The sequence below is a fragment of the Oncorhynchus gorbuscha genome, linkage group LG04, assembly GCF_021184085.1.
Source record: "Oncorhynchus gorbuscha isolate QuinsamMale2020 ecotype Even-year linkage group LG04, OgorEven_v1.0, whole genome shotgun sequence".
Classification (NCBI taxonomy): Eukaryota; Metazoa; Chordata; class Actinopteri; order Salmoniformes; family Salmonidae; genus Oncorhynchus; species Oncorhynchus gorbuscha.
In genome coordinates, this window is record NC_060176.1 from 64,644,144 (window position 1) to 64,657,669 (window position 13,526).

The 13,526-nt window shown below is 38.4% G+C and overlaps 1 protein-coding gene across 4 annotated transcripts in view; it reads left to right on the forward strand.

Moving 5' to 3' along the window:
- Window positions 1-13,526, forward strand: part of LOC124034504 (cAMP-specific 3',5'-cyclic phosphodiesterase 4D-like) — a 337,787-nt gene that overhangs the window by 266,094 nt on the left and 58,167 nt on the right. Inside the window, exon 1 of one of the 4 annotated variants that reach the window (XM_046347781.1) lies at window positions 2,892-3,131. The exons of the other annotated variants lie outside the window; for them this stretch is intronic. Within the exon in view, the coding sequence (XP_046203737.1) occupies window positions 3,013-3,131 (119 nt within the window). The 5' untranslated portion in view covers window positions 2,892-3,012. Of the gene's footprint in view, window positions 1-2,891; window positions 3,132-13,526 lie in introns of those variants that run through there. 4 annotated transcript variants of the gene reach the window in all.

Below are 13,526 nucleotides of genomic sequence, written 5' to 3' on the forward strand. Positions count from 1 at the left end.
TCCTGACAGAGCTGGTGTAGTTGAGTCAGGTTTGTAGGCCTCCTTGCTCGCACACGATTTTTCAGTTCTGCCCACACATTTTCAATGGGATTAAGGTCAGGGCTTTGTGATGGCCATTCCAATACCTTGAATTTGTTTTCCTTAAGCCATTTTGCCACAACTTTGGAAGTATGCTTGGCATTGTCCATTTGGAAGACCCATTCGCGACCAAGCTTTAACCTCCTGACTGATGTCTTGAGATCTTGCTTCAATATATCCACATAATTTTCCTACGTCATGATGCCATCTATTTTGTAAAGTGCACCAGTCTCTCCTGCAGCAAAGCACCCCCACAACATGATGCTGCCACCCCGTGCTTCACATTTGGGATGGTGTTCTTCACCTGGCAAGTCTCCCCCTTTTTCCTCCAAACATAACGATGGTCATTTTGGCCAAACAGTTCCATTTTTGTTTCATCAGACCAGAGGACATTTCTCCAGAAAGTACGATCTTTGTCCCCATGTGCAGTTGCAAACCGTAGTCTATTTTTTTAATGGTGGTTTTGGAGCAGTGGCTTCTTCCTTACTGAGTGGCCTTTCAGGTTATGTCGATATAGGACTCGTTTTACTGTGGATATAGATACTTTTGTACCTATTTCCTCCAGCATCTTCACACGGTCCTTTGCTCTTGTTCTGGAATTGTTATGCACTTTTCGCACCAAAGTACGTTCATCTCTAGGAGACAGAACGCGTCTCCTTCCTGAGCGGTATGACGGCTGCTTGGTCCCATGGTGTTTATACTTCCGTGCTATTGTTTGTACAGATGAATGCGGTACCTTCAGTGTTTGGGAGCAATTTGTTAAAAAAAAAAAATCTGAGGTCTTGGCTGATTTCTTTTGATTTTCCCATGATGTCAAGCAAAGAGGCACTGAGTTTGAAGGTAGGCCTTGAAATACATCCACGGGTACACCTCCAATTGACTCAAATGCTGTCAATTAGCCTATCAGAAGATTCTAAAGCCTTGACACCATTTTCTGGATTTAAAAAAAAGGGACAGTCAACTTGGTGTATGTAAACTTCTGACCCACTGGAATTGTGATACAGTGAATTATAAGTGAAATAATATGTCTGTAAACATTTGTTGGAAAAATTACTTGTGTCATGCACAAAGTAGATGTCTTAACCCACTTGCCAAAACTATAGTTTGTTAACAAGAAAATTCTGGAGTTGTTGAAAAACAAGTTTTAATAAAACCTACCTAAGTGAGTGTAAACTTCCGACTTCAACTGCAATTACTTGTTTCCCATGTAGCGATGTAGCTAACTACTGGAACGACACACCACTTTTCTTTGCAAAAATAAAATAAAATATCAGTGAAGTAGGCAAGAATTTCCTTTAATTTTAGTCATCAGACCTGCCTACATAGTTTTTGTGTTTAATAGGCTAAATTACACATTATGTTAACATCTGACTCCAGAGTGATCTGTTCTTGCAATTTGTAGTCTGACATTTCAGATTGAGATATGATAATTCTTCACAAAGTATTTTGGATGTAGTGAACTACTTTTTCAAAATAACTTTAGAAAACTATATTTTAGTGTAACTTACCATAATTGCTGGACTATTAAGCGTACCTGAATATAAACCGCACCCACTGAATTATTAAAAAATATGTATTTTGTACATAAATAAGCCTCACATGTCTATAAACCGCAGGTGCCTACCGGTACATTGAAACAAATGAACTTTACACAGCCTTTAAACGAAACATGGCTTGTAACAAAAATAAATAGGCTTTAACGAAACACGGCTTGTAACAAAAATTAAACAGTGGCCTACCAAGAAAGTCATTGGTCACTATCTTCCTCCTCCTGTGCACTGAAACCACTGAAGCCATCTCCTTCGGTGTCGGAGTTGAATAGCCTCAGAATTGCTTCATCCGATGTTGGATCGTTTTCATTGTCGCTCTCGTCACTTTCATCCGGAGGCAAATACCCCCCTGAGCTCATGCTGCCCCTTCAACACGCAGCAGTCCAGCCTTTCGAAACCCGTTGATGATAGTGGATTTTTTGACAATGCTCCACGCTGTCAGGACCCACTGGCAGACTTGATCATAAGATGTTCTTCGCCTGCGGCCCGTTTTAGTGAAGGATTTCTCCCTACCTGTCCATAAATTAGCCGCGTCATTGTATAAACCGCGAGGTTCAAAGTGTGGGAATAAAGTAGCGGCTTATAGTCCGGAAATTACGGTAACTTCTTCCAGTGTGAAGTAATTGTTAGCTTGGTAAACTATATTTTCAGAGTAGCTTCTCCAACATTGCTGCTCAGTCATGTTGTCAACAAGGTTCTAAAACGAATGCAATCAATGCTAACGCGGTTCACCCGGTGCAGGCCCAGGGCATTTATCGAATCCCCTCAGTCAGTGAGTCAGTGAGTCAGTCAGTCAGTCAGTGAGTCAGTGAGTCAGTGAGTCAGTGAGTCAGTGAGTCAGTGAGTCAGTCAGTCAGTCAGTGAGTCAGTCAGTGAGTCAGTGAGTCAGTCAGTCAGTCAGTGAGTCAGTGAGTCAGTCAGTGAGTCAGTGAGTCAGTCAGTGAGTGAGTGAGAGTGAGTGAGTGAGTGAGTATTATCTTCTTAGCTGTTTCAGATGGACTTAGAGACAGACAGTAATAGTGTCTCTCTTAGAGACTTAGACTTAGAGACAGACCGTAATAGCACTGCTGTCTAAAGTAACTGACATATAAAGTATCGGCCAATAGCTGTGTACCCGCCCCTCTGCACAATCATTCAGTCTCTCCCTCTCTCACCTTATCTCATGCTTCTCCCTCCACCTCTCCTTCCTCTCTCTCATCTCGTAGAGGGTGATGTCCAGTGGAGCTCTCTAGAAGGAGTGTCCTCCCTGGCGCTTGTGTGTGTGTGTGTGTGAGTGCGTGTGTGTGTCTCTACCGTGTGTGTGTGTGTCTGCTGTAAGGGAGTGTTCCCTTGCACGTATGTGTGTGAGTGTTTGTCTCAGCTGTGAGTGTGGAGGTGCAGTAAGATGAGTCTGCCAGCGAACGCCGAGTCTCTTGAGAGGATAGCACGCTACCGCCATGCCTGCTCCAGTGGCTCTCCATACGCCACCAACAAGCCCATCGACATCAAAGCCAGGAGGAGAGGGTAACTGTGGGCACTGGGGATAGGGGAGGGAGGGTAGGCTATTGTGACTCTGTATTTATTATTAATCAACCAATATGTCATGTTTCTGTTTAGTTATTATTCCAAGGCTAGATGTCCAGTGGTGCTCTCTAGAAGGGGTGCAGTTTTGTCCCAGAGAAAACTGTCTTGAGATGGACTAGAATGGGATTGTTGCTGTGATTCTTGGACTGTCATAGTTATTTTTCAACTGCTCCCCCTCACAAAGCTTTCTGTTTTGTGAGAGATCATCAGTGGAAGAGGAGCAGAAAGGGGAAGTTGAACATGTCATAGAGCTCTATTAGCCAACAGGATTGATCAATAATAGTTCTTTAAAGCCCTTCCTCATTTTGTGTGTGTGAATGCTCTCGTGTGTGTGTGTGTTTATGTGGATGTGTGTATGCCCGTGTGTATGTTTGCTCACTCATCTAAGCCCTACCTGGCCTACCGGGGATAAGTAGCTCCACCGGGGCAACCCTAACAAACAGATCAGCGTTCACATTGAAGTGCGCCACAGTGTTATGTAAAATGTCGTTGCTCCGTTTCTCAGCCGCTGGGCTATTTTCATCACTATTTTGTTGCTGAGAATTTCTCTGCACCGCAGAGCTTTGTGATTTACATACATTCACTGAAAACCCACACTAACACAGTTATATACATTTCTTGTACAGTGGCTTCAGAAAGTATTCACACCCCTTGACTTTACCAAAATGTTGTTGTGTTACAAAGTGGGATTTAAATTGATTTAGTAGTGTCTTTTTTTATTGTCAACGATCTACACAAAATACTCTAATGTCAAAGTAAAAAAACAACATATATGTATATACTGTGCCAGTCAAAAGTTTGGACACACCTATTCATTCAAGGGTTATTCTTTATTTTGACTATTTTCTACATTGTAGAATAATAGTGAAGACATCAAAACTATGAAATAACACATATGGAATCATGTAGTAACCAAAAAAGTGTTAAACAAATCTAAATATATTTGAGATTCTTCAAAGTAGCCACCCTTTGCCTTGTTGACAGCATTGCACACTCTTGGCATTCTCTCAACCAGCTTCATGAGGTAGTCACCTGGAATGCATTTCAATTTACAAGTGTGCCTTCTTAAAAGTTAATTTGTGGAATTTCTTTCCTTAATGCGTTTGAGCCAATCAGTTGTGTTGTGACAAAGTAGGGGTGGTATACAGAAGATAGCCCTATTTGGTAAAAGACCAAGTCCATATTATGGCAAGAACAGCTCAAATAAGCAAAGAGAAATGACAGTCCATTATTACTTTAAGACATGAAGGTCAGTCAATCTGCAAAATGTCAAGAACTTTGAAAGTTTCTTCAAGTGCAGTTGCTAAAACCATCAAGTGCTATGATGAAACTGATTCTCACGAGGACCGCCACAGGAAAGGAAGACACAGAGTTACCTCTAGTTACCTCTACTGCAGAAGATAAGTTCAGGATGCTTCACAGAGTTCAAGGAACAGGGGCGGCAGATAGACTAGTGTTTAGAGTATTGGGCCAGTAACCGAAAGGTTGATAAATCGAATCCCTGAGCTGACAAGGTAAAAATCTGTTGTTCTGCCCCTGAACAAGGCAGTTAATCCACTGTTCCTAGGCCATCATTGTAAATAATAATTTGTTCTTAACCTTAACTGACTTGCCTAGTTAAATTGGGGTTAAAATAAAAAACAGACACATCTCAACATAAACTGTTCAGTAGAAACTGCATGAATCAGGCCTTCATGGTTGATTTGCTGAAAATAAGACACTACTAAAGGACACCAATAAGAAGAGACTTGCTTGGGCCAAGAAACATGGTCATTAGACGGGTGGAAATCTGTCCTTTGGTGATTCCAAATTTGAGATGTTTGGTTTTGGCTTTGTGAGACGCAGAGTAGGTGAACGGAGGATTTCTGCATGTGTGGTTCCAACCATGAAGCATGGAGGAGGAAGTGTGATGGTGTGGGGGTGCATTGCGATTTATTTAGAATTCAAGGCACATTTAACCAGCATGGCTACCACAGCATTCTGAAATGATACATCATCCCTTCTGGTTTGCACTTAGTGGGACTATAATTTGTTTTTCAACAGGACAATGACCCAAAACACACCTCCAGGCTGTGTAAAGGCTATTTGACCAACAAGGAGAGTGATGGTGCTGCATCAGATGACCTGGCCTCCACAATCACCCGACCTCAACCCAATTGAGATGGTTTGGGATGAGTTGGACCACAACTCAGAAGAAAAAGTAGCCAACAATTTCTCAACCTATGTTGGAAAAGCATTCCTCATGAAGCAGATTGAGAGAGAATGCCAAGAGTGTGCAAAGCTGTCATCAAGGCAAAGGGTGGCTACTTTGAAGAATCTAAAATCTAAAATATATTTTGACTCATTTAACACTTTTTTTGGTTACTACATGATTCCATATGTGTTATTTCATAGTTGTGATGTCTTCACTATTATTCTACAATGTAGAAAATAATTAAAATAAATAAAAAGCCTTGAATTAGTAGGTATCCTAACTTTTGACTGGTACTATATATATATAAATGGAAAATAAATAATTCATATATCTTGATAAGATAAGTATTCAACCCCCTGAGTCAATACATGTTAGAATCACCTTTGTTGTCTTTCTGGGTAAGTCTCTAAGAGCTTTCCACACCTGGATTGTGCAAAATTGGCCCATTGTTCTTAAAAAGTGATTGTTGATCATTACTAGACAGACATTTTCAAGTCTTGCCATAGATTTTCAAGGCGATTTAAGTCAAAACTGTAACTTTGCCAGCAACATTCAACGTCATCTTGGTAAGCAACTTTGGCATTCTGTTTTAGGTTATTGTCCTGCTGAAAGGTGCATTTTTCTCTCAGTGTCTGTTGGATAGCAGACTGAACTAAGTTTTCTTTAGAATTTTGCCTGTAGTTAGCTCTATTCCCTTCATTTTTATCCTTAAAAACTCCCTAGACCTTACCGATGACAAGCATACACACAACAGCCACCACCATGCTTGAAAATACGAAGGGTGGTGCTTACTGACGCGTTATGTTGGATTTGCCCCAAACATAACACTTTGTATTCAGGACAAAAAGTTAATTTCTTTGCCACATTTTTTGCATTACTGCAAACATGATGCATGTTTTGGAATATTTTTATTCTGTACATTGTTTCTTCATTTCACTCTGTCATTTATGTTAGTATTGTGAAGCAACTCCAATGTTGTTGATCCATCCTCAGTTATCTCCCATCACAGCCACTCATCTGCAACTGTTTTAAAGTCACCATTGGGTTCGTGGTGAAATCCCTGAGTGGTTTCCTTCCTCACCGGCATCTGTGTTCGGAAGTATCTTTGTAGGGACTGGGTATATTGATACACCATCCAAAGTGTAATTAATAACTGCACCAGGCTCAGAGGGATATTCAATGTCTGCTTTCTTTTTTTATTTTTATCTTTTGTTCCCCTTTGAGAATCATTGGAAAACCTCTCTTGTCTTTTTGGTTGAATCTGTGCTTGAAATGTACTGCTCGACTGAGGGACTGTACAGGTAATTGTATATGTGGGGTACAGAGATGGGGTAGTAATTCAAAAAGCATGTTGAACACTATTATTGCACACAGAGTGAGTCCATGCAATAAATTATGTGACTTATTTAGCACAATTATATTCCTGAACTTATGTAGGCTTACCATAAGAAAAGGGTTGCATACTTACTGACTCAAGACATTTCAGCTTTTCATTTTTACTTAATTTGCAAATATTCCCAATAACATAATTCCACTTTGACATTATGAGGTATTTTATATGCAACAAAATTTTGAAAACGTCAAGGGGTGTAGCCTACTTTTGGCCAGTTAATAGCCTAACCACTGATCAAACAACATTATGGACTAAACTTTCAAATCCTGTTGCCATAGGATTATTTTGTTGTGACAATATACTGTAGGTCAAATTAAGATCCTGCATCTGTGGCTTTGGTTTTTATAAGGGATTAGTTCTGGTGTTTGGTCTGTATAAATCCAATGTTGCGCAGGTGTTGGTCAATATCTGCAGTAGACTTTGAAGTTTGTGTGCGTGTGCGTGTGTGTGTGTGGATCCAGCAACATGTTTACTGTTAGATAGAGAGATTGGTGCTATTAGAAGTATGAAAGGTGACAAATAAGGGAATGGGAGAGCTTCATCAAATCCTGCACTTTACTCCATGTTCTGGGAGACGGCTCCATTCAGTTGATTATTCAGCTTATTGGTTGTTCTAACGCTCATAGCCAAGGCACTTTCCTCCCATTAGTGCTAATTCTGCAGGGTCTGTCTGTCTCTCCAAGTAATCATACTAATCAGATGTGTGCTTTATGATTATCAAAGCAGGTTATTTCTGTATTTGTGTGTGTGTGTCTGCTCGTACGTAAGCATGTGTGTGTGTGCGTGTGTGAATGACGTGCGTGCATGTGTGTCTGTGTGTGTAATGTGGTGTGTGAGTCTTGGCGCCATAACCAAGTCATGAGGTAAAGGTCAGAATGTTATTCTAGACATATAGATATGGGTGGAACTTGACCTGTGGATTGAGTGGGCTGACCGTCTGTCCTCTGCAGCCTCACTTCAACCGATTGATAACAAGTTCAAATCAAATGGTATTCGTCACATGCGCCAAATACAACAGGTGTAGTCCTAACCGTGAAATGCTCACTTACAAACCCCTAACCAACACATTACAGTTTCAAAAATATGAATAGGAACAAGAAATAAAAGGAACAAGTAATTACAGAGCAGCAGTAAAATAACAATAGCCGGACTATTTACAGAGGGTACCGGTACAGAGTGGGGGCACCAGTTGGTCGAGGTAGTTGAGGTAATATGTACATGTAGGTAGAGTTATTAAAGTGACTATGCATAGATGATAACAGAGAGTAGCAACGTTGCACTGATAGTAGAGTGAATAAGGTCATATGCATCATGAACTCATTTTACAAAGGCCTATTTAACATAATCAATTCAACCAGGTAACTTTGGAATATTCCTATTCTTAGCTTGGTCTATTCTTGCCTTATTGCTAGGCCAACTTCAGGTTAACGTTCATGACCACTAGGGGGACATAATGCTTTAGAATTGTCCACTGGCACTGACCTAGCATATACAGTATGCCTATTTCAGCACTAGAAGGCAATAATGATTCAAATGACCTGTGTGCTGAACTTGTATTATACCTTTACATGTAACTGAATGTAACTGCTGTACTTCTTAGTTTGAAGCGCTTTGTTATCATTGTATGCAACAACATATCATATTGTATGCAACAACATATCATATTGTATGCAACAACATATCATATTGTATGCAACAACATATCATATTGAATGCAACAACATATCATATTGTATGCAACAATGACAGTATGTCACTGTGGACCTGTGAAATTCCCACAGTTTAAAATACAATTGATATTGCCTTGATATTTAAAATACATATGATATTGCCTGTAACTATGGCCCTGGGTAAGAAAAAACTCAGGGTGTGACTGATGCTTTAACATGAACCAGTGGATTGTGCCTATTCATGTCCACTTCATTCACTGCCAATGACTGACAACGAGTCACGTGATGTTAAAACCATGGACCGCCTCAGGATGCAGCCAGTCAGCCAGCATGAAATCAGTCACATTACTGTACCTCTGCTGTTAGAGAAGCTCATTGGTTTGCCAGCCTCACACAGAGGTTCATCATCTGACTGACTGAGTTGCTGGAGAAACGTGGGATGCGTCCCAAATATCACCCTACGGTATTCCCTATGTAGTGCACTACAGGGCCCACAGGGGAAAAGTAGTGCATTATATTGGGAATATGTTGCTATTTGGGACCCACATATGATATTTTCAACAGAGGATAGATGGTGGAATGTATGTGTATACTACACCATGACAGGATGTATATATACTACACCATGACAGGATGTTTATATACTACACCATGACAGGATGTATATATACTACACCATGACAGGATGTTTATATACTACACCATGACAGGATGTTTATATACTACACCATGACAGGATGTATATATACTACACCATGACAGGATGTATATATACTACACCATGACAGGATGTTTATATACTACACCATGACAGGATGTATATATACTACACCATGACAGGATGTATATATACTACACCATGACAGGGTGTTTATATACTACACCATGACAGGATGTATATATACTACACCATGACAGGATGTTTATATACTACACCATGACAGGATGTTTATATACTACACCATGACAGGATGTATATATACTACACCATGACAGGATGTATATATACTACACCATGACAGGATGTATATATACTACACCATGACAGGATGTTTATATACTACACCATGACAGGATGTATATATACTACACCATGACAGGATGTTTATATACTACACCATGACAGGATGTTTATATACTACACCATGACAGGATGTATATATACTACACCATGACAGGATGTATATATACTACACCATGACAGGATGTATATATACTACACCATGACAGGATGTATGTGTATACTACACCATGACAGGATGTATATATACTACACCATGACAGGATGTTTATATACTACACCATGACAGGATGTTTATATACTACACCATGACAGGATGTATATATACTACACCATGACAGGATGTATATATACTACACCATGACAGGATGTTTATATACTACACCATGACAGGATGTATATATACTACACCATGACAGGATGTATATATACTACACCATGACAGGATGTATATATACTACACCATGATAGGATGTATATATACTACACCATGACAGGACGTTTATACACTACACCATGACAGGATGTATATATACTACACCATGACAGGATGTATATATACTACACCATGACAGGATGTATATATACTACACCATGACAGGATGTATATATACTACACCATGACAGGATGTTTATATACTACACCATGACAGGATGTTTATATACTACACCATGACAGGATGTATATATACTACACCATGACAGGATGTATATATACTACACCATGACAGGATGTATATATACTACACCATGACAGGATGTATGTATACTACACCATGACAGGATGTATATATACTACACCATGACAGGATGTTTATATACTACACCATGACAGGATGTTTATATACTACACCATGACAGGATGTATATATACTACACCATGACAGGATGTATATATACTACACCATGACAGGATGTATATATACTACACCATGACAGGATGTATATATACTACACCATGACAGGATGTTTATATACTACACCATGACAGGATGTTTATATACTACACCATGACAGGATGTATATATACTACACCATGACAGGATGTATATATACTACACCATGACAGGATGTATATATACTACACCATGACAGGATGTATGTGTATACTACACCATGACAGGATGTATATATACTACACCATGACAGGATGTTTATATACTACACCATGACAGGATGTTTATATACTACACCATGACAGGATGTATATATACTACACCATGACAGGATGTATATATACTACACCATGACAGGATGTTTATATACTACACCATGACAGGATGTATATATACTACACCATGACAGGATGTATATATACACACATGACAGGATGTATATATACTACACCATGATAGGATGTATATATACTACACCATGACAGGATGACAGGATGTATATATACTACACCATAACAGGATGTATATATACTACACCATGACAGGATGTATATATACTACACCATGACAGGATGTATATATACTACACCATGACAGGATGTATATATACTACACCATGACAGGATGTTTATATGACAGGATGTATATATACTACACCATGACAGGATGTATATATACTACACCATGACAGGATGTATATATACTACACCATGACAGGATGTTTATATACTACACCATGACAGGATGTATATATACTACACCATGACAGGATGTATATATACTACACCATACCAGGATGTATATATACTACACCATGACAGGATGTATATATACTACACCATAAAAGGATGTATATATACTACACCATGACAGGATGTATATATACTACACCATGACAGGATGTATATATACTACACCATGACAGGATGTATATATACTACACCATGACAGGATGTATATATACTACACCATGACAGGATGTATATATACTACACCATGACAGGATGTTTATATACTACACCATGACAGGATGTATATATACTACACCATGACAGGATGTATATATACTACACCATGACAGGATGTATATATACTACACCATGACAGGATGTATATATACTACACCATGACAGGATGTATATATACTACACCATGACAGGATGTATATATACTACACCATGACAGGATGTATATATACTACACCATGACAGGATGTATATATACTACACCATGACAGGATGTATATATACTACACCATGACAGGATGTATATATACTACACCATGACAGGATGTTTATATACTACACCATGACAGGATGTATATATACTACACCATGACAGGATGTTTATATACTACACCATGACAGGATGTATATATACTACACCATGACAGGATGTATATATACTACACCATGACAGGATGTATATATACTACACCATGACAGGATGTATATATACTATGTATACCATGATGACAGGATGTATATATACTACACCATGACAGGATGTATATATACTACTACACCATGACAGGATGTATATATACTACACCATGATGTATATATACACACCATGACAGGATGTTTATATACTACACCATAACAGGATGTATATATACTACACCATGACAGGATGTATATATACTATACCATGACAGGATGTATATATACTACTATACTACACCATAACAGGATGTTTATATACTACACCAAGACAGGATGTATATATACTACACCATGACAGGATGTATATATACTACACCATGACAGGATGTATATATACTACTATACTACACCATAACAGGATGTTTATATACTACACCAAGACAGGATGTATATATACTACACCATGACAGGATGTATATATACTACACCATAACATGATGTATATATACTACACCATGACAGGATGTATATATACTACACCATGACAGGATGTATATATACTACACCATGACAGGATGTATATATACTACACCATGACAGGATGTATATATACTACACCATGACAGGATGTATATATACTACACCATGACAGGATGTATATATACTACACCATGACAGGATGTATATATACTACACCATGACAGGATGTATATATACTACACCATGACAGGATGTATATATACTACACCATGACAGGATGTATATATACTACACCATGACAGGATGTATATATACTACACCATACAGGATGTATATATACTACACCATGACAGGATGTATATATACTACACCATACAGGATGTATATATACTACACAGGATGTATATATACATGGATGTATATATACACACCATGACAGGATGTATATATACTACACCATGACAGGATGTATATATACTACACCATGACAGTATGTATATATACTACACCATGACAGGATGTATATATACTACACCATGACAGGATGTATATATACTACACCATGACAGGATGTATATATACTACACCATGACAGGATGTTTATATACTACACCATGACAGGATGTATATATACTACACCATGACAGGATGTATATATACTACACCATGACAGGATGTATATATACTACACCATGACATGATGTATATATACTACACCATGACAGGATGTATATATACTACACCATGACAGGATGTATATATACTACACCATGACAGGATGTATATATACTACACCATGACAGGATGTATATATACTACACCATAACAGGATGTATATACACTACACCATGACAGGATGTATATATACTACACCATGACAGGATGTATATATACTACACCATGACAGGATGTATATATACTACACCATGACAGGATGTATATATACTACACCATGACAGGATGTTTATATACTACACCATAACAGGATGTATATATACTACACCATGACAGGATGTATATATACTATACCATGACAGGATGTATATATACTACTATACTACACCATAACAGGATGTTTATATACTACACCAAGACAGGATGTATATATACTACACCATGACAGGATGTATATATACTACACCATGACAGGATGTATATATACTACTATACTACACCATAACAGGATGTTTATATACTACACCAAGACAGGATGTATATATACTACACCATGACAGGATGTATATATACTACACCATAACATGATGTATATATACTACACCATGACAGGATGTATAT